Source organism: Rutidosis leptorrhynchoides, chromosome 6 (genome assembly GCF_046630445.1).
Source record: "Rutidosis leptorrhynchoides isolate AG116_Rl617_1_P2 chromosome 6, CSIRO_AGI_Rlap_v1, whole genome shotgun sequence".
Classification (NCBI taxonomy): Eukaryota; Viridiplantae; Streptophyta; class Magnoliopsida; order Asterales; family Asteraceae; genus Rutidosis; species Rutidosis leptorrhynchoides.
The window spans coordinates 286,443,991-286,467,954 of record NC_092338.1 but is presented as its reverse complement, the minus strand read 5'-3'; the positions used below and the strand labels follow the sequence as shown (position 1 = coordinate 286,467,954).

The following is a 23,964-nucleotide window of genomic DNA, read 5'->3' as shown; positions in this document are numbered from 1 at the left end:
ATTTAAGACTCAACTTTACAGACTTTGTTTATCGTGTCGAAATCATATAAAGATCAAGTTTAAATTTGGTCGAAAATTTCCGGGTCGTCACAAACTCGGAACCTTTACTACGACGCCATTGAACCTTATAAGTTCTCACTTCTTTATTCCTCAACCGTTTGACCTTCTCATCGAGTATCGCAATCGGCTACTCAACATACTCTAACTTGTTGTTTAGCTCAATTTCATCTAATGGCATCCATGAAGAATCATCTGCAAGGCACTTACGGATATGGGAAACATGAAATGTATTATGGATCCCCGCAAGCTCTTCGGGTAATTCCAAATGATACGCAACTTCGCCAACATGAGCCAAAATCTTAAATGGCCCAATAAACCGAGGAGCTAACTTCTCCCGTTTTCGAAAATGAATAATACCCTTCCATGGCGAAACCTTAAGCATCACCATGTCACCCTCTTGGAACTCAATCAATCACCTACGTTTGTCGGAATACGACTTTTGTCTATCTTGAGCCGCTTTCAAATGAGTCCGAATCATCTCAATCTTGCTATTCGTCTCTAAAACCAAATCGGTACTCCCGATTTCTCTTTGACCCACTTCACCCCAACAAATCGAAGTTCAACACATCCGCCCATAAAGACTCTCATATGGTGGCATCCCGATACTAGTATGATAGCTATTATTGTACGAGAATTCCACCAATGGTAAGTGCTCGTCCCAACTACCATCGAAATCAATAATGCACGCCCGTAACATATCCTCCAATGTTTGATTCGTACGTTCGATTTGACCGTCCGTTTAAGGATGGTACGCCGTGCTTATTCTCAATTGTGTACCCATATCTTCATGAAACTTATTCCAAAACTGAGATGTGAAACGAGTGTCTCGATCCGAAATAATAGATATAGGAACCCCATGCCTCGATATCACCTTCTTGATAAATAATTTAGCCAAAGTCTCCGACGATATCGTTTCCCGAATGGGAAGAAACAAGGCACTTTTCGTCAACCGATCAACTATCACCCAAATTGTATCAAATTGGGTTCTCGCCGTCTTTGGTAACTTTGTAATGAAGTCCATGGTAATGTGCTCCCATTTCCATTTCGGGACTTCTAACGGTTGTAACTTACCATACGGCTTTTGGTGCTCGGCCTTAACTTGCAAACATGTGACACATTGTTCAACATACTTTACAACATCACGTTTCATGCCCGGCCACCAATACTCTTTCTTCAAATCAAGATACATTTTTGTCGCGCCCGGGTGAATGGAATACTTTGACTTATGTGCTTCATCAAGTAGCACTCGTCGATGATCACCCATCTTAGGCACCCACACTCTTCCTTGAAAAGATAACAAATCTTGCGGACCTAAGGTAATAAACTCCGTTTGTCCCACAATTCGTTCCTCATGCTTATTGTTAACAAAAGCTTCGATTTGAGTCTCGCCAAGCTTTACAAGAAAATCGTTAGTAATAATCATGCGTAACGATCCTAATCGTATCGTCGGATATTGACTCTTTCAAATTAACGCATCCGCGACCACATTCGCCTTACCCGGATGATAAAGTATTTCACAATCATAATCTTTCATCACATCCATCCATCTACGTTGACGATAATTCAAATCTCGTTGATCAAAAAGATGTTTTAAGCTCTTGTGATCCGAATAAATCGTACACTTGACACCATAAAAGTAATGGCGCCAAATTTTCAACGCATGAACAACCGCCGCCAACTCAAGATCATGAGTTGGATATCTCGTTTCGTGTTCCTTTAATTGTCGAGAGGCATACGCGATGACTTTACCTCGTTGCATTAGAACACAACCGATCCCATTTAAAGAAGCATCACAATAAACCGTCATGTCTTCTACACCTTCCGGCAACCTAAAATCGGAGCTTGACATAACTTCTCTTTTAGCAATTGAAAAGCAATTTCTTGCTCGTTTTCCCAATTAAATCTCGCGTTCTTTCTCGTTAGCTTTGTCAAAGGAGAAGCGATTTTAGAAAAGTCTTGGATAAACCGACGATAATAACCGGCCAATCTGAGAAAACTTTGAACTTTCGTAGGCGTAGTCGGTCGTCCCAACTCTTCACCGTCTCAATCTTCCCCGGATCTACTTGAATGCTATCCTTGTTCACAATATGGCCAAGGAATTGAACCTCCCTTAGCCAAAATTCACATTTGGAGAATTTTGCATACAACTTCTCCTTCCGCAACGTCTTCAACACACCACGCAAATGATGTTCATGTTCCTTCATAATCTTCGAATAGACAAGTATGTCGTCAATGAACACAATTACCGACTTGTCCAACAGAGGTTGGCACACTCGGTTCATAAGATCCATGAATGCCGCCAGTGCATTCGTAAGACCGAAAGGCATAACAACAAACTCATAATGCCCGTAATGCGTTCGAAAAGCCGTTTTCTCAATATCTTCCTCATGAACCCGCATTTGGTGATAGCCAGACTGTTGGTCAATCTTAGAGAAATACGTTGCACCTTGAAGTTGGTCAAACAAATCGTCAATCCAAGGCAATGGATAATGATTCTTTATCGTCACTTTGTTCAACTCCCGATAATCGATGCACATCCGCATACTACCATCCTTCTTCTTCATGAATAAAACCGGAGCGCCCCATGGCGAAGCACTCGGTCGAATAAAACCCTTTTCAAGTAATTATTGGGTTTGATTTAACAACTCTTGCATTTTTGTTGGTGCTAAATGATAAGGAGTTTTAGCAATGGGAGTAGCTCCCGGAACCAACTCAATACGAAATTCAACTTGTCTTTCCGCCAGAACACCCGGCAATTCGTCCGGAAAAACGTCTTCGAATTCGCTAACCACCGGAATTTCACGAATGGATTGTGGCTCTTCACGAGTATCAACTACATGAGCAAGAAAAGCCATGGCACCACTAATAAGAAAACGACGTGCCCGTGCGTAAGTGCATAATGTCACAAGTCTTCTACGTCTCTCGCCATGAATAATTAACTCTCCCCCACTTGGGGTTTTCACACGAATAAATTTTTCATGGCATGCAATATCGGCTCTATAACGATCGAGCCAATCCATACCAATGATAATATCGAATTCACCCAAGGTCATCGGGATAAGATCAATTTTAAACGTTTCGGAATCAAACACAATATCACAATCATTACAAACATCAACCCCTAGCACCGTCTTACCATCCGCTATTTAAACTTCTAACGGATGATTTAACTTAGCTAGCGGTTTATCAAGCTTAGACACAAATCTTGGAGAAACAAATTATAAGTTAGCACCACTATTAAATAGGATCCTTACCGGATTAGAGTTAACCATGAAAGTACCTAAGACAACTTCATTGGATTGCTTGGCTTCGTCATTAGTCATCAAATAATTGCGACCCCTAGCCGTACCTGCCGCCTTTTCTAACCGTTTAACATGATCGGTGTTCAAATCGGGACACTCCGTCCTTTGATTCCCTTCTTTACCACAATTGTAACAAGTAAGTTTGTTCGATGCCTTGGTACAATCACGGGCCATGTGCCGTCTTTGGTTACAATTAAAACACGTGGGTTCATAACTCAAAGACCCAACTTTCTTCACACTATTAACACTTTCGGAACCCTTCTTGCTCTTCTTGTTTGAAAAGTTCAAATGACTCGAACATTCAAATTTTCTCTTAGAGAAAGAGAAATCGCTTTGCTTTGGAACTTCCGATTTGAAGCCCCGGGCTAACTCAAACAATTTCTCAAAAGACTTAGCCATTCCCCGGCTGATCTTACGCTTTAACTCATCGCTTAGTGTACGATAAAAATCTAGCATCAACTTGTGATCATCGCCAACATACTCCGGGCAAAAACGAGTCTTTGCCAAAAAGGTAGACTTGAGAGTAACCAAGTCCATTGAACCTTGTTGCAAATTGTGCAACTCGTCCCGAATTTTATCAAGGTCAGTAGGACTTCAGTATTCTTTGAAAAATTCTTTTTTAAACTCTTCTCACGTCAAACTCATGCATTGATCTTCACCATAAATCTTAATTTTATCGTCCCACCACAACTTGGCCTCTTCAAGTAACATGCTAGAACTGTATCTCGTCTTCTTCTCGTACCCCATTAAACATCGGGGGTTGAGCATCCTTGAAATTTTTGTAATGGAAGTCTCGCCTTCCATAACCACAATTACCATCACCCCCTTCACAACGAGGATGAATGTTTCTAACTTCTAATGCCTTCACCGATTCTTGGAAAACCTTTCGAACATCGTCGAGAAATTCCGCTTTTAGCTTTTTAAAGATGGCCTCAACCTTGGCCGTGAGTTCAACGTCCTCGCTCGTGCCTCCCTCATTGGTATCATGTCCATTTCTCATCTTCATTCTATAAAACGGAAGAGGTTAAACAACGAAACAAATAGACATGACACATACATATACACATATACACATTACCGTCCCATCTTGCTCGACAATCATCGTACATTGCTTGTTTGACACGAATTGCACCCGTAACAATGGTAGCTAATCATTGTTATGCGAGCACATCACATTAAATTGCTAGTACAACGTCTATCTTGCTTGATGATTGCATATCATAACACAAAACAATTAGTGCAAGGTTAGTTTACACAAACCTAAGCACTAACCCATCCCGGTCTGACCCGTCTCCTACAAGTCCCGCAATAAACGCGTACACAATAAAGTCTAAGTCTAGGAACCTATCTCAAGTCGCCTAAATCCCTTAGACCATACTGTGATACCACTTGTAACAACCCGACATCGTTGACCCAAAAACAAACTAAAAAAAAATTCTAAAGCAATACATCTGGACGGCGTCCTGCATTCTGGATGGCGTCCAGATCTGAAGGCCAGGACGGCGTCCAGCCTTTTAGGACGGTGTCCCAATGAACTACCAGTGACTGATCATGGGGTCCAACTTACGTGAGCGGAAAACCCGCTTCCCGACACTTTTAGACGAAACCCTTTTTACAACATGTTAACATAATTAAACTAAGAAGTTTCCACCATAAAACCAAGTTTTACAACATTCTGCCCACATCGACCGTTTTACAAGTTTCGTTCAAAAATACAAGTTCGACCATAAGAGTTTAAGTTCCAAACGACACCTAGAGCATGGTGTTTGGGGTTAAACTACCCACATCTTGGCCAAACTTCAAAAGCTAAACATTCTAAATGCGTCCCCTATCAAAACAAAGCGGGAGGCCATTAATCCTACCGAACACCCTTACCCTTGTCCACGCCGGAACCTAAAAAGAGTAAACAACGAGAGGATAAGCAAAGCTTAGTGAGTACAATAATTATACATACACATATATAACCCATCTATTTGCAATCGCACCCACCAAATACCTCATGCGAAAATATAACTCAAATAGCATGCCGTCCTACTCAATATGCTAACAACTCGTACACTAACACAACACCACATTAACATATACTCAACACAATATATATGTAGCATGCTAAACAATATCCAACAAATAATATGGTTAACCATAACTCTAAGGTGCTACCGGCTCGTGGTTCACACCATACGCATTTGAGTCTCACTCTTTTATAGTGCTACCGGCTCGTGGTTCACACTTTGTTTATAGTGCTACCGGCTCGTGGTTCACACTTGTTTATAGTGCTACCGGATCGTGGTTCACACCTGTTTATAGTGCTACCAGCTCGTGGTTCACACTTGTTACTCGTCACATACATGCTATGGTACTACCGTGTCATAACCCGTCCTTAACCATAAGAACGTGTTAGATAACGTATGATTTCATTGCGAGGTATTGACCTCTATATGCGACATTTTTAAAAAGGAAAACTGCATATATTATACATTACAAACCAAACCATTATTTTTGTTACAAGCTTTAGACAATAAAAAGATGATTATCGTTTAACGATAATCTTCGACTTACAAACTTTACAAATGATAATAACAACACGATTTCTAGCATATTTTACAACACACGTCCTCGGATATGCAGTTTTATTTTTGACACAAATATGAGTACGCATGATCCTGCTTAGATTCAACATAATGCAGCGGAAGCTTTAATTATCACCTGAGAATAAACATGTTTAAAAACGTCAACATAAAGTTGGTGAGATATAGGTTTAGTGCGCAGCAATATATATATATAGACCACAAGATTTCGTATATAAACATTTCAATAAAAATATTCTAAGTGGTTGAGCACTTGGTAACCATACTTAACATTTTCACGTCGCATATTCCCTTTAATATGAAATCTTACTACACCGTACCAAGTGTAGTCACAAAACGAAGTACTGTGCAACCGTTGAATACTGGTCGTCCAGTCCGATTGGGGTTGTCAGGCCCGATAGATCTATCAACAGGATTCGCGTTTACAATACCGCTGTAAATAACAGTTACCAAGCTACAGGGAAGTATGCCAGTGGTACAACTCAACGTAGAATATATTTTTCAGTTACTTGTGTCCATAACGTAAAACATAAAATACATGTATTCTCATCCCGAAATATTTAGAGTTTAAAAGTGGGACTATATACTCACTCTTGTCTTGATGATATATATATTTTGACTCGGTCTTCCGGTTGATATCACGAACCTATCCATATATAATATATCAATATATTTCTATTTTAAACAATCGTCACATATATATACTTTTTATACTTTTAATAGTTTTAATAATTTCTTAGTCCGTAGTTAGCAGTCCGATGTTAGTAATTCAATTTTAATGGTTCATTTTTAGGTGTTTAATAAACCCCCAATGAAATAAATAAAACCCCATCGTATATGTATTGGTCGAGATTAATCTTGACCCATGGTACCGGTGTTGTCAAATGACGTGTTGCGTACATAAAGTACCGGTGTTGTCAAATAACGTGTTGCGTACAAACATGGGATCTTATGATTAATCTTCTCGTATTGTTTACGGGTGATCCTGAACCATATAAAATTGAATTATAAGTACATATATATAAAATATCATGTTATCTTAGAAATATGTGATTTATATCTTTTTTTCCAATTGATCCCGTAGTTGAAATGATCTAGGATAACCAATTTTGTTTCGGTCATAGTTTCTTCGTTACAAATCCGTTTTCGTTGATTCAAATTGCCATCTTCTTGGATCGAGTTCTTCTTTAAGACTATGAACTGTAAATACCTTGGTTTGTATTCAAAATCATACGGCATAAGTGAAACATTAGTGAAACATATGAAGTTAAACATTTTTGTTACAACAAAATCATTTAATGACCATTTTTCTAAAAATACTTATACTTTGAAAAACCAAGTTTTACCTTGTTAAATTAGTATATACATAAGTTATATTACAGGTCTTGAAGTATTTTAAAAGTTAAGTTAGAAGGATCTATTTAGTTTGCAAACAAGTTTGAAAACATTCAAACTATGTTCTTGTTGTTAAACTTTTGTACCACAAAATAAGATAGCTATATATATATGAATTGAATAAGGTTATGAACATAGATTCTACCTCAAGTTCCTTGGATAAGTTTGCTGTAAAAGAGGAGTAAGAAGCTAGAATCAAAAGGGTGATAGAAGTGGATGAAAGATTGGAAGTAAGTTGGTGTTCTTAGAAGGTTTTCTTGAAGTGTTTTTGTAAGAGTTTTCTTATGGTGTTTTAGTATGGTTTTTATGGCTAGATCTTCTTGGTTATTTGCTGGATTGTTATGGAGTTTAGAGAGTAAGAAAGAGTGTGTGTTTTTGATAAGAAAATGGTAGTAAAAATGGATCAAAATGATGATACATATATACTCCTAAAAATGTGATCTTTAAGGATAACATGACAAAATTTTTGTTTGTATTTTTGTAATTAGTCTTGCAATGATTCAAAAGTAATTACCTTATACATAAGGCATGAATAAGGGCTGGTTAGGTGGTGATTTGATGTGTATATACCAATAGTAAATACGTATAGAAGCTTGGTATGATACGAGTACAAATACTCTAGGTATACGTATAGAAATTTTGTGAAAAATGGAATGAGGATTTAAATATAGCTATCTTTTGTGAATACACTTATATGATTTTATGTATTTAAGTTCTTAAAAGTGATTAAATACATTACTTATACGATATATGTATAAACATTATAAGTCTTAAGTATTTATGTCAAATAACGTTACGTATAGTTATCGTTTTGAAAACTTAAGTTAGTAGTTTCAAAATATACTTGTAACTTATTGTTATTAATATAAAATGAGGTATTAAAACATTCATTAATCATGTTAAATATGTATATATACATATATATATACACAAACGTATAATTATCATATATTGTATAGTTCGTGATATCATCGGTCAAACTAGACGGTCAAACGTTGTGTAGAACTCTTTTCGGAAATATCAGTCTCGACAATTTGGATTGCTTATCATGTTGGTAAGGTTTAATTTATGTAAATATTAATCTTATAAGTATATAACGATCGAAAAAGTGCGGGTCGTTACATTACCTCCCCGTTAAATAAATTTCGTCCCGAAATTTTAAAATTGTACCTATTTTGCGTCATCGAGAAACAAATGCGGATACTTTCGTTTCATCTGATCCTCTCGTTCCCAAGTAAACTCGGGACCTCTTCTAGCATTCCAACGAACCTTAACAATCGGTATATTGCTCTGTTTGAGCTTTTTAACTTCACGGTCCATGATTTCGATTGGTTCTTCGACGAATTGTAGTTTCTCGTCGACATGGATTTCTTCAAGAGGAATGGTAAGGTCTTCCTTTGCAAGACACTTCTTAAGGTTCGAGATGTGAAAGGTATTATGTACTCCGGCGAGTTGTTGCGGTAACTCGAGTCGATAAGCTACCGGTCCAATGCGTTCGATGATCTTGAACGGGCCTACGTACCTTGGGTTCAGCTTACCCCTTTTGCCGAACCGTATTACACCTTTCCAAGGTGACACCTTTAGCATAACCATGTCCCCGACCTGAAACTCTAATGGTTTTCTTCGAACATCGGCGTAGCTCTTTTGGCGACTACGAGCTGTTTTCAATCTCTCCTTGATTTGTACTATCTTCTCGGTCGTTTCGTGTATGATTTCGGGACCAGTTAAATGTCGATCTCCTACTTCATTCCAACAGATAGGAGATCTACACTTCCTTCCGTACAATGCTTCGAATGGCGCAGCTCCAATGCTCGCATGATAACTATTATTATACGAGAATTCTGCTAACGGTAGATATTTATCCCATCCGTTTCCAAAATCGATCACACATGCCCTGAGCATGTCTTCGAGAGTCTGAATCGTTCTCTCACTCTGCCCGTCGGTCTGCGGATGATATGCGGTACTCATATCCAAACGAGTTCCTAATGCCTCCTGTAGTGATTGCCAAAACTTTGAGGTAAATCTACTATCACGATCGGATATAATGGAAATAGGTATTCCATGCCTTGAAACAACTTCCTTTATATACAATCGTAATAGTTTCTCCATTCTATCCGTTTCCTTTATAGGTAAGAAATGTGCAGACTTGGTGAGACGATCAACAATTACCCAAATGGTGTCGTATCCCCAGGCAGTCTTTGGTAACTTTGTGATGAAATCCATGGTAATACCATCCCATTTCCATTCTGGGATTTCTGGTTGTTGAAGTAACCCTGACGGCTTTTGATGTTCTGCTTTGACTTTAGAACAAGTTAAACACTCCCCAACATATGTTGTAACGTCGGTCTTTAAATTAGGCCACCAATAACGTGTCTTAAGATCTTGATACATCTTTCCAACTCCAGGATGTATCGAGTATCTTGTCTTATGTGCCTCGTTCAATATCAACTTCCTTAATCCACCCAACTTCGGTACCCAAATACGATTTGCAAAATACCGAATTCCATCTTCCCGTACAACAAGTTGTTTCTCGTACTTTTTCATTATTTCATTCTTTATGTTTTCTTCATTGAGTGCTTCTCGTTGAACTTCTTTGATTTGTGAGTTGAGATTCATACGAATTTTTATGTTCATTGCTCGAACTCGAATTGGTTCTCGTTCTTTTCTGCTTAAAGCATCAGCCACCACATTCGCCTTCCCGGGATGATAACGAATTTCACAATCATAGTCGTTTATTAACTCGACCCACCTACGTTGCCTCATGTTCAATTGTTTCTGATCAAAAATATGTTGAAGGCTTTTATGATCAGTAAACACAGTGAATTTAACCCCATACAAGTAGTGTCTCCACATCTTCAATGCAAACACGACTGCTCCTAATTCTAGATCATGCGTCGTATAATTTCGCTCGTGAATCTTCAATTGTCGGGATGCAAATGCAATAACTTTCTTCCGTTGCATAAGAACACAACCAAAACCTTGTCGCGAAGCGTCACAATATATTTCAAAATCATCGTTCCCTTCTGGTAACGATAAAATAGGCGCCGTAGTTAACTTCTTCTTCAGTATTTGAAATGCGTTCTCCTGCTCCGAGGTCCATTCGTATTTCTTCCCTTTTTGCGTTAATGCTGTCAACGGCTTAGCTATTCGGGAAAAATCTTGAATAAACCTTCTATAATAACCGGCTAAACCCAAAAATTGGCGTATCTGTGTTGGTGTCTTAGGAGTCTCCCATTTTTCAATAGCTTCAGTTTTTGCTGGATCAACCTGAATTCCTTCGCTATTAACAACGTGACCAAGAAATTGCACTTCTTTCAACCAGAAAGCACACTTAGAAAATTTAGCATAAAGTTGTTCTTTTCTCAACAACTCCAGTATCAACCTTAAATGCTCTTCATGCTCTTGCTCACTCTTGGAATAGATAAGAATATCATCAATGAAAACGATAACAAACTTATCTAAATACGGACTACAAACTCGATTCATGAGGTCCATGAATACAGCTGGCGCATTCGTCAATCCAAATGGCATAACCAAAAATTCGTAATGACCATAACGTGTCCGAAAAGCAGTTTTCGGAATATCCTCTTCTTTAACGCGTAGTTGATGATAGCCCGATCTTAAGTCGATTTTCGAATAAACACATGATCCTTGCAATTGATCAAATAAGTCATCAATTCTCGGTAGTGGATACCGATTCTTGATAGTTAACTTATTTAATTCACGATAATCTATACACATTCGGAAAGATCCGTCTTTCTTCTTGACAAACAAAATTGGAGCTCCCCACGGTGATGTACTTGGTCGTATGAATCCACGGTCCAATAATTCTTTTAACTGACTTTGAAGTTCTTTTAATTCGGACGGTGCAAGTCTATATGGCGCACGAGCCACTGGTGCAGCTCCTGGTACTAAATCTATTTGAAATTCTACCGATCTAAATGGAGGTAATCCCGGCAATTCTTCCGGAAAAACTTCAGGAAAATCTCTTGCCACAGGCACGTCGTTGATGCACTTTTCTTTCTTTTCGATTTTATTAACATGTGCTAAAATAGCGTAACATCCCTTTTCTAAACACTTCTTGGCTTTCAAACAGCTAATGAGTTTTAGCTTTGAATTACCCTTCTCTCCATAAATCATCACCGGTATTTTATCCTTACCAGGAATACGAATTGCCTTCTTAGCACAAACAACTTCCGCTCCTATTTTGGACATCCAGTCCATGCCGACTATTACATCAAAACCTCCCAATTCTACGGGTATTAAGTCGATTTTAAACGTTTCTCCGGCTAAATTTATTTCACAATCACGACAAATTTTATCGGCTTCAATTAGTTTACCATTAGCTAACTCAATCAAGTACTTAGCATCTAAAGGTAATGATGAACAATTCAATTTAGTGTAAAAATTTATACACACGTAACTTCTATCGGCGCCAGTATCAAATAAAATAGATGCTGATAAGTTATTAATGGTAAACGTACCCGTAACAAGCTCCGGGTCTTCTCGTGCCTCTCTAGCATTAATAACAAACGCTCTTCCACGTGCAGGTCCGCCATTCTGATTCGGGCACTGACTCTTATAGTGACCTTGTTTTCCACAACTAAAACAAGTAATGGTAGCCAAAGCAGTTCTATTTGCGTTGGTGGCAGGAGTCTTGTTGCCATTTGTAACGAGAGCCTTACAATCTTCCGCAAGATGACCTTGTCGATTACACTTGGTGCATAACACACTACAGTAACCAAAGTGATGTTTGTGGCAACGGTTGCATAAAGGATTTTGTCCTTTATAACCAAAGCTTAAACCACTACCCGCACCTTGCGTGTTTTCTTGTTTCTTAAAAGATTGTTGTTGGTTACCTCGATCATAATTTCCATTCCACTTTCTTTTGTTACCTGATACCTTCACATCAGTATTGGATACTTTCTTATCCATGATGACCTGATCCATTAGCTCGTTTGCCATGGTTATAGCTTCATGAATTGTCTTAGGTTTCGACGCCGTAACGTTTGCCTTGACCTTTTTGGGCAAACCACCTTTGTACATTTCAATCTTCCGTGCTTCGGTTGGAACCAATTCAGGACATAGTAAAACCAATTCCATGAATCGCTGATTGTAGTTGGTGATTTCAGTACCAACCACCTTCAAACTTCGTAACTCATCTTCTAACTTAATAACCTCATTCCTTGGACAATACTCGGTGATTATCATTGCTTTGAATTTTTCCCATGGAGTATCATAAGCTACATCTCCTCCTACCGCCTTCACATAATTCTTCCACCATGTGAGTGCACTATCTTGTAAAGTGCACGATGCAAACTTGGTCATGTCTTTTTCATCACAACCACTGATTTTAAACACCGTCTCCATCTTTTCTATCCATCGGGTTAAACCGATCGGTCCTTCCGTTCCACTGAATGATGATGGCTTGCAAGCTTGGAACGTCTTGTAGGAGCATCCTACACTAGGATTTGGATTAACTGCAGCAGCTCTTGCAGCCTCAACCCATAACATTCTGTCGTTCACTCGCTGGTTGATGAGTTCCTCGAGTTCTTGTTCCGTCATTCGATTCAATCGCGCCATTTCCTAATGAAAGAAAATAATTATTCACATGGATTATTATAGATGTAGTGTGTATTTATAGTACATTATAGCTTATTAATAATATGAACTAGGTATTATTATAAAAGCCTTTTCTTTATTAGCGTTTTATAATTATATCTTGGGTAGTACCTACCCGTTAATGTTCATACTTAATAGCTTAGTACAGAATCAATTACTACAATCTAAATAATACTTAACCATGGAAAATTATTGCATTTCATACTTCAATATTTTACATATGCTTATCTTACATCGAACATTAAGCAAACCACACTATTAATATTATACAAAACATTATTCGGTTCCATGGTTTGACACAGCAGCGCATCGTTTGATCTATTTTCTAGGACGTTTAGACACAAAGATTTGCTTAACGCTTATCCTAACTGTCTGCCTATATTTTGGCTGTGGGACTGAAGAACTGGATGCCGGGACAGAACGAATAGGAATAGCGGGGATAGGGGTGGTAGTGTTGAGTGGAATTGGTGCCACATCATTCTCATTAAACTCGGGATTTGGATTTTCTAATTCATTAGCCTTTCGTTTCTTCCCTAGTTCGAACTCGTCTTTTGTAATTTCCTGTATTTCTTCCTCGGGTTCACTTTCCTCCTCGGGTTCACTTTCCTCCTCGGGTTCACTTTCCTCCTCGGGTTCACTTTCCGGGTTCTCTATAGTTGGTTCATCCGGAAATTGTGAGTCTTCCCCAAGGATATCATTTTCGTCATCGGACAGGTTAATGACTGGAACGCCATCTGAAGATTCTGATTCGGAGTCGTTGATTGTGATAACAATTTTTGAGCTCGACATCTATCACACAACAACTAACCCATTAGTACTTATATAATATTTACATATAAATTTTAACCAACAGTGATAAGCAATGGTTTTTTTTTTTTAAATCAGACCCGGTCAAAGTCCAGACTTACTAATGTATCCTAACGGCTTCTCGGTTAGACACACTAATGCAGACCTGGTTCGCTAAGACCAACGCTCTGATACCACATGTCATAACCCGTCCTTAACCATAAGAACGTGTTAGATAACGTATGATTTCATTGCGAGGTATTGACCTCTATATGCGACATTTTTAAAAAGGAAAACTGCATATATTATACATTACAAACCAAACCATTATTTTTGTTACAAGCTTTAGACAATAAAAAGATGATTATCGTTTAACGATAATCTTCGACTTACAAACTTTACAAATGATAATAACAACACGATTTCTAGCATATTTTACAACACACGTCCTCGGATATGCAGTTTTATTTTTGACACAAATATGAGTACGCATGATCCTGCTTAGATTCAACATAATGCAGCGGAAGCTTTAATTATCACCTGAGAATAAACATGTTTAAAAACGTCAACATAAAGTTGGTGAGATATAGGTTTAGTGCGCAGCAATATATATATATAGACCACAAGATTTCGTATATAAACATTTCAATAAAAATATTCTAAGTGGTTGAGCACTTGGTAACCATACTTAACATTTTCACGTCGCATATTCCCTTTAATATGAAATCTTACTACACCGTACCAAGTGTAGTCACAAAACGAAGTACTGTGCAACCGTTGAATACTGGTCGTCCAGTCCGATTGGGGTTGTCAGGCCCGATAGATCTATCAACAGGATTCGCGTTTACAATACCGCTGTAAATAACAGTTACCAAGCTACAGGGAAGTATGCCAGTGGTACAACTCAACGTAGAATATATTTTTCAGTTACTTGTGTCCATAACGTAAAACATAAAATACATGTATTCTCATCCCGAAATATTTAGAGTTTAAAAGTGGGACTATATACTCACTCTTGTCTTGATGATATATATATTTTGACTCGGTCTTCCGGTTGATATCACGAACCTATCCATATATAATATATCAATATATTTCTATTTTAAACAATCGTCACATATATATACTTTTTATACTTTTAATAGTTTTAATAATTTCTTAGTCCGTAGTTAGCAGTCCGATGTTAGTAATTCAATTTTAATGGTTCATTTTTAGGTGTTTAATAAACCCCCAATGAAATAAATAAAACCCCATCGTATATGTATTGGTCGAGATTAATCTTGACCCATGGTACCGGTGTTGTCAAATGACGTGTTGCGTACATAAAGTACCGGTGTTGTCAAATAACGTGTTGCGTACAAACATGGGATCTTATGATTAATCTTCTCGTATTGTTTACGGGTGATCCTGAACCATATAAAATTGAATTATAAGTACATATATATAAAATATCATGTTATCTTAGAAATATGTGATTTATATCTTTTTTTCCAATTGATCCCGTAGTTGAAATGATCTAGGATAACCAATTTTGTTTCGGTCATAGTTTCTTCGTTACAAATCCGTTTTCGTTGATTCAAATTGCCATCTTCTTGGATCGAGTTCTTCTTTAAGACTATGAACTGTAAATACCTTGGTTTGTATTCAAAATCATACGGCATAAGTGAAACATTAGTGAAACATATGAAGTTAAACATTTTTGTTACAACAAAATCATTTAATGACCATTTTTCTAAAAATACTTATACTTTGAAAAACCAAGTTTTACCTTGTTAAATTAGTATATACATAAGTTATATTACAGGTCTTGAAGTATTTTAAAAGTTAAGTTAGAAGGATCTATTTAGTTTGCAAACAAGTTTGAAAACATTCAAACTATGTTCTTGTTGTTAAACTTTTGTACCACAAAATAAGATAGCTATATATATATGAATTGAATAAGGTTATGAACATAGATTCTACCTCAAGTTCCTTGGATAAGTTTGCTGTAAAAGAGGAGTAAGAAGCTAGAATCAAAAGGGTGATAGAAGTGGATGAAAGATTGGAAGTAAGTTGGTGTTCTTAGAAGGTTTTCTTGAAGTGTTTTTGTAAGAGTTTTCTTATGGTGTTTTAGTATGGTTTTTATGGCTAGATCTTCTTGGTTATTTGCTGGATTGTTATGGAGTTTAGAGAGTAAGAAAGAGTGTGTGTTTTTGATAAGAAAATGGTAGTAAAAATGGATCAAAATGATGATACATATATACTCCTAAAAATGTGATCTTTAAGGATAACATGACAAAATTTTTGTTTGTATTTTTGTAATTAGTCTTGCAATGATTCAAAAGTAATTACCTTATACATAAGGCATGAATAAGGGCTGGTTAGGTGGTGATTTGATGTGTATATACCAATAGTAAATACGTATAGAAGCTTGGTATGATACGAGTACAAATACTCTAGGTATACGTATAGAAATTTTGTGAAAAATGGAATGAGGATTTAAATATAGCTATCTTTTGTGAATACACTTATATGATTTTATGTATTTAAGTTCTTAAAAGTGATTAAATACATTACTTATACGATATATGTATAAACATTATAAGTCTTAAGTATTTATGTCAAATAACGTTACGTATAGTTATCGTTTTGAAAACTTAAGTTAGTAGTTTCAAAATATACTTGTAACTTATTGTTATTAATATAAAATGAGGTATTAAAACATTCATTAATCATGTTAAATATGTATATATACATATATATATACACAAACGTATAATTATCATATATTGTATAGTTCGTGATATCATCGGTCAAACTAGACGGTCAAACGTTGTGTAGAACTCTTTTCGGAAATATCAGTCTCGACAATTTGGATTGCTTATCATGTTGGTAAGGTTTAATTTATGTAAATATTAATCTTATAAGTATATAACGATCGAAAAAGTGCGGGTCGTTACATACCGGCTCGTGGTTCATACCATAACATTCACAAATAAATGCGCCATATACATATACGCATAATTATTCCACTCACCTTAATGCCTTTAGTGATTTAATCAAGCTCGCAACCTTCAACGCGACGTACCTATTACATTATGCATATAATCAATCACACAAACAAGTTGGTCAACCAACTCACTCGCCATCCTAGTATCATTTTGACCCATTTCAAGGTTCACACCCCCATTTGGGTCACCACATACCCATATAACACCCACTTACATAACATCTAGGTGTGCTAGTAGTTAACTAAGCAACCTAGGTCTCACCAACACCAATTTACACTTTGAACCCTAGATTAATTACTATTGAGTCTTCATGACTCAATCTTACCCAAGGACACCCAAAATCATTAAATATGGCTTTTATGTTCACCTATAACCCAAACCCTAACTCTTAAACAACATAAAATATGGAAATTAGGTTTAGAACTTACCACCACTATCACAACGTAGCTAGGAAGTAGATGAACAACTTTAAAACATGCACTTTGACCCGAAACGACCTTCTTCCTTCTCGATTTGAGCTTTCTCACACAAGGAAATTCTCTCTCTCTCTTAACTTGAAGTGGAAGAGGATAAGGTAGATAAAAGTGAAGTAAAAGCACCCACCAACTGACCCTTGTAGCCTTAAAGTCGTTCCCCAAGTGAATTTACCCAATTGCCCCTTTTTAAATATCATAAAGGAGACAGCTGGCCCGTCAGTTCATCTGGACGGCATCCAGTAACTTAGACGGCGTCCAGTCTTTCACAAGCAGACGCCGTCCCACATGTCTGGATGGCGTTCCACACAACTGGGAAAACAGGATCTTACAATTACATTGTAATTTTCACAATTAACACTAAGGGGGAGATTGTTAGGACCCCAAACTTAGGATAGTGTTATTGTGAAATAAGCTTAATAGATGTTTCCTTAGAAGAAGGCTATATAAGGAACCTAAGTAATCCTAATTAGATATTCATTGCATTGTAATCAAGTTTAAGAAGCTGTGCAATTAAATGTTACTAAAATTCTCTAATACCAAATCTGTTTCTTCAATTCTCATCATGATTTAACCTATCAGAGACAAGTTCATCCAATACATTATAACAGGAAGACAATGAAGGAGCAGTAGGAAGGGACCCTATTAAAAGAAAATCAAAAAAAAAAAATGTAGGTGTAAAAAGGTAAAATATCGTATCTGAAGGGATGTTATCACCACAACCTTCACAAGGAAGATCATATTCAGTGTCATCATCTTTAAGGGCAAGCTTAGATTTCTCTAAAGGAGAAGCCGGAACCATTTCCTTATTCTTCCTTGCAGCCTTTTGACGCTTTGATGCTCTAACAGGAATGCTTCTGGAAACATCAGGCTCAACATCAACATCTATAGGCTCATGCACCGAAGCCACACTTGCTTCGCCTTCAACTTTTTGGACGCTTACTTTCTCAGCCTTGCTCTCAACCTCCAAGAAACCAGAACAAGAATGAGAAACTAACTACTTATTCACAGTAGCAGCACGAGCAGCCTCGGTCATCTGCTTCACACCCAATGATTTGATAACATTCCCCAAAGCCATTTCTACAAAATGCAACTGAATATAAGTAAGAAAGAGAAAAGGTGAAAAGACAAACTAGCCTAAGACAACCAAAACCTACCCCTTTCCCCAAAAAATAAACACAGGATTCACTTGGCCTTTCTCCCATGAAGGTGACATTTTGAGCTGAAATAACATTTATTCAAGAAGGCAGAAGGAATGATGGAATGACGACATATCCGGTTAAAAAGAGGATCACTCTTTGTAGTTGTTGGAATAGGATCCTTATATTGTTTTGGAACAAAATCCCTACTACTGTCTAAAACATTAGGGTACAGAGATGGAATTAATAAACAAACGATCCCTTCCAATTACGAACGTCAGGAACTGAAGCAGAAAAACACATTGGAGTATCTATCTTACTGCCCCTTCTCTTTCGACGATTGGCAATTGTCACCCAATCACCAGCATCACCATTTGATAAAAACAACGAAACAAGTCAACAGAATGCTGACCACCGAACGCCTTACACATATATTCGAAAGCCATAATATTTTCTTTAGCAAGAGGGCGCATGACTGATACATGTACTTTGAAATACTTTAACACACTCAGAAAAAAGGATGAAATTGAAATCCTAACATTAGATTCGGTAAAGACCTGGGTGTACATACCAACATAACCGGCCTGAAATTCCAACATCTTTTTTTCAGACTCCGACACAATCATATCATCAGCAGCCAAACCTAGGGTTTGATGCAAGCGAAAATACTACTCAAGGCTCACAGTGCGGGTGATGAAGTTCAAACCTACTTTCGCCATGGAAAAAATCAAAAAAAATCAAAAGAGAAGTAATACCTTACAAAGACAGTGGCAGCGTATGATTCTTGATCGGAATGAGAAAAGAAAAGGGCGAAATTGATAAAAAAAATATGCAAATCATGAAGAAAATAAAGGTTATGGCTCAATTTTATTGCTTGCAGAAAAAACGTCCCATTAAAATTCAACTATCAAAGATCCCTTGGTAAACGTACCAAGAAATTACACATATGTCCTTGGCGCGAGTGATATGTAGCGGCTAAAATGTTAAGGTCAAAAAGGGAACTACACTCCAAGAGGTCATAATGACAATCAGAGCCATCTAGTCACACACCTAACTCATATTATAAGTTTAATTTCACCGAGCTCCGATAAATCGCTCCGTAAATTTAAACTGGGGGGCTTGACACTGTACCCCATCTCCTAGCAATCAAACGAAGCTAAATCACATAGGTATCACGTCTACCAATGAATGAAGATACGAATATGTGTCATGAGACTACATATGTTAAAGAGAAATTAAGAGCGGGATGTTTTCATTTCAAACACTACCATCCAGAAGATAAAAGGAGAATACACCAAATTGCCATCCTGATCTTCTGAATTAATAATATACCATATATGTTATACAGAGCTATCTTGTCAAAGAGATTTGGCTACGAAGGTATCACGCTTACCAACAGACAAGGACATGAGCATAAGCCAAAAGACTACATATGTCAACAAGAAGTGGTGAGCGGGATGACTTATTTCAAATGCTAGCATCCAGAAGTTAAAAGAGGAATGAACCAAGTTCACTTTTGACCAAATGGAAAGTCAATTCTATCTGTCTAAGAATCGTCTTGGTATTGGTCTGTACATTGGAGGATGGGATAAGATACTAGAGGAGTTCTAAATAAGAGGGACACGATCTCTGGAAGAACTCATACTCTAAAGTCATACTCAAATAAACACACATAGAACTCACTATGAGTTACCTTTGTATCTTGGTGGCGTAAAGTAAGATACATACTTACTACCGTCGAAAAATTGCCAACAAGCATACAAAGTCATCCCACACCCCTAATTCAACATACATTATGATCAGATCAACTCCACATTATTCCACAAATAAGGTACGCCAGAAAGTGCACAAATAAAATACTACTGAAGGTTGAAATTATTTGTTTTAATACGTACAAGGAAAAATATACTGGTATTGCTCGATTTATACAAAATTTCTCTTGCAATATCGTGTTATTTTTCATTCGTTTCGATCCATATTTGAAGATAAAGTGTTATAATATGTTGAACATTAGAGTTATGGTTCGAGGAAGTTAGTTGGTGTTTTTATAGTGGTTTTCAGGTGTTTCGGAGCTAAAATATCAGTTATAAAGTTCCAGGTTTGAATCGGATTTAACGCCAAAAGTTAAAGTGAGATTTTAAGCTTTAAATGATGTTTCAGGCTCTGCTATAACGATATTTTGGCTCCCTTTCATGAGGACAAAGTCAAGGCTATGTATGCGAACCGAAAAATGGAAAAACGATTGTGAACACCAGATTTACCAAAGCTCGCGATCACGAGCCCCTCATGAAAAAATGGGTCGCGATCGTGAGGCTTTCAGGGACGGGCCAAGTGTATAAATTTTGCTGCTCGTTTTTGTTTTAGGGTATCTCGTTTTCTATCCGAACTTGGGCAATTCTAAGGCGATTTTAGGGGTTTTAAACCCTATTTTCATCACTTTGAAGATGGTTAAACATCAAGGATAAAGGATTCATCATTTATAATCATTGGTACTCTTGTTTTCTTGGATTCTAGTGATATGATCATGAATACTTTTGTTATCTTCCGTTTAGTTGATTTTTCTAGCATGTCAGGCTAAAACTCTTTAGTGGTTGCTCATATGTAATAGCTTTTGATTGTTGAATTGTTCTTAATTCTGGGATTTTAATGTTTGATTGATTTGTTTTATCAAGTTTGGTCAAAGATCCATTTTTATGTATTTTTGCTACGTTAATTCAATTATACATCTTATCAACTAGTTATTGTGAGATAAATAGTGATAGATAATTTGTACTTCAACAATTCTTGTGATCTAGACGTGTAGGTATTTAATTTCAAGTAATCGAATTAACTGTTTATGCGGTAATTGAATGGTAGTTTGGTATTAGATTATAAAACTGAGATGCCTTTCATTGATGATAGTCGACTATATTTATACAAGTTGTAGCCTAACTAACTTCCTGATTTTCAGGGATTACAATTGTATTTAATTCTATCACATATACCGTAATCTTCTAAATATGGATAATATAAAATATACATATACAGCTAATATTTGGCATCATAATAGTGTAATTACAATGAGTGAACTTTGTAGTTAGGATTTTAGGTGATTTTAATTCGGATCAAATCTAAATAGCTTAATCTTATCGGTTTATGATTATTGTATTTAACCAAAAGATCCATTATTGTGTGAATCCCTTGCTTTGCTTTAATTACATACATTGTTGACTAGTTCACATGAATTCATTAGTGATAAACAGGTTATGCTGCAACTCTTAGAGGATCTAGACATTTACATGTGAGTGTGAATGGTGATTAATTGGTAATTTGATAACTCGGTCGTGTGGTTACCTCGAGTGATCATTGTAATTAAGGTTTTATGTGAGTTTATGCTAGGTTGAATCACAATAACTTTATCATATATTGTTTGATTGTTTGAATGTGGTTGATGTGAGTTAGTCAAATTTGAATGATTAGGTTATAATTTATTTGACAATTTATTCGTTGTTAATTGAAAGAGCAATTCACATCATTAGTAAATCATCTGAGTGAACACGGCTTCGTCTATATGATTATTCATTTTCTTTCGTATTTTAGTTTAATCAAAATTCCCCAACTTTTATAACTTTATCTTTAGAATAATTGTTAGTCTTTTAAATTCTAAATACTTGCTCTCTGTGAAACGAATATGTACTTGCTAAATCTTTACTGCATTGATCTAGTTGCTTCTAAATGTGTTAAAACCGTTTAGTTTAATATTAATATTTTAGGTGTATTTTTACCATATCATAATACTCATAGCAATTATCGTGAGATCAGAGGTATACTTGACTGCAAGCCAAACGGTTTATTTGCTGTAAACTCAAAGTCCTGAATAAATAAAATATAATTGTATTTCAATTTTGTAATTGGTACACTATAATGGTTAAAACAACACGGTAATTTTATAAGAAGATGTCACCCATTTCATTTATAACCATAAATGTACATAATTTATTAGAGAACTTTTGCAAATACACAATCAACAACCTTTTATCAATCACTACAACATTGGAATCAAATTACACTTTTACAACTTACTCCTTATGTTTATAGAGCAATACTTTTTTTTTGGAAAAGCATTTAGAGACCAATACTGAAGTCTAATTAGATCAAGCTTTGGTCCATGATTTGATTGAATCCGAGAGATATATCCCAATCACAAGCCCAATAAGAAGAACCACAATTGCATTCACAGCATTTTTCGATGTTTTTAGCTTCGTTGCAAACACGCCAACCGCTAGTTTATAATTCTCCAACGCTGTTTTAGTTGTTTTATCAAGTTCTGCTTGCACCACCTTCTTGTTTTTGTTGTCCAAATCAGCTGTACTTTTATTCTCTACGGCTTTTTCTTTAGTCTTTGGTTCAGTATCTTTGGGTTTTTTGCTCTTTTCTTCTACTTCCGTCTTTTGTAAATCATCTTGAACATTTTTTATTTCTGTGTTTGGTTGGGTTGTTGGAGTGGGCTTTTCGGCCGAAGCTTTTTGATCCAAATTTGGTTCATCAACAAGTTTTTGAGGTGCTGGCAATGGTTCTGCAACTACGGGCGCCTTTTCTTCTACTGCATCCGGTTTTGGTTCTTGAGTGATAAGTTTTGGTTGCTTAACGAATAGTATGTTTCCTTCAAATTTGGCGCTGATTCTGTTTAGATCACAGTTTACAGAAACTGGAAATTCTACACGAAATCGATTCCATGTAGAATTTTGGAGCTTTCTTTCACCGCTAATGATCAAATTTCTTGCTCTAAGTTGAACTCTTAATTGTTCCTTGGAAAAACCTGAACAAATATTTAAAAAATTCACTCCAAATACAATTTCATTTATGTGACATTAATCATACAAAGAGAGCATATTAATCAAACGGGCCAAAAGTTATAGAGCCCATTAGTAGTCCATGAACCCATTACAGAGCCCATTAGGCTCTTATCTATACGTCCCCAATTGATTTAATTTGTTTTTATTTTGTATTTATTAACGTAAATCACACAAGTTCATGAATTCCTGTCAACCATGCACTATCATAGGTAGAATTTTACATTATATTAGACAGAACGTTCAAAAGTTGTTCAAAGTTGCATAATTATGCACAAGTTTTTTGATAAGAGTATTTTGATTTTATTAATTAATAAAATAAAATGTGTGTTTAGTATCGTTGAATAGAAACACATCGATTGTGCTTCCATGCTTATTAAAATCGAAATCTAATCGAATGATCAAATAACAAAAAACTCACCCGGAAGATAGACTAGAAGGGTATCCGAATCATCTTCAGGTACCCACTCCATTGAAGGTTCGAAGTCTTGATAAACTCGAGTTGGTGTAGGAATTGCCTTTGAATCCATCTTAGATTAATAATTTTGCAATGTCAAATTATTATTTTATGAAAACCTTAATAAATGAGTTGCTATACAATGACAAGAACTTGTTGAAGATATATATATGCAAAGATACATGGAGGATGGTTTGCAATTTGAGGTATGAATGTTAGTTGCAATTGTGATGTTTTCTTGCCAATTAGATATACCTTTCTTTCCATGGTGTAGCCTTTTCTTGTTGGTTTATTGCTTTTTAATTTTCTAAAACACCCTG

The 23,964-nt window shown here is 36.5% G+C and overlaps 1 protein-coding gene across 1 annotated transcript; it reads right to left on the bottom strand.

The window, feature by feature from the left end:
* Positions 1–22,422: 22,422 nt before the first annotated feature.
* Positions 22,423–23,758, bottom strand: LOC139851327 (uncharacterized). The gene is made up of 2 exons (XM_071840342.1): positions 23,609–23,758; positions 22,423–23,153 (listed from the first exon to the last, which is right to left on the bottom strand). The coding sequence occupies exons 1-2, from the start codon at positions 23,715–23,717 to the stop codon at positions 22,489–22,491; spliced, it is 774 nt and encodes a 257-aa protein (XP_071696443.1). The 5' UTR covers positions 23,718–23,758; the 3' UTR covers positions 22,423–22,488.
* Between the last annotated feature and the right edge of the window lie 206 nt (positions 23,759–23,964).

Coding starts and splice junctions, on each gene's coding strand:
- LOC139851327 (XM_071840342.1), bottom strand. CDS start 23,717: ATGGATTCAAAGGCAATTCCTACACCAACTCGAGTTTATCAAGACTTC. Junction 23,154..23,608: donor CCTTCTAGTCTATCTTCCGG/GTGAGTTTTTTG, acceptor ATATTTGTTCAG/GTTTTTCCAAGGAACAATTA.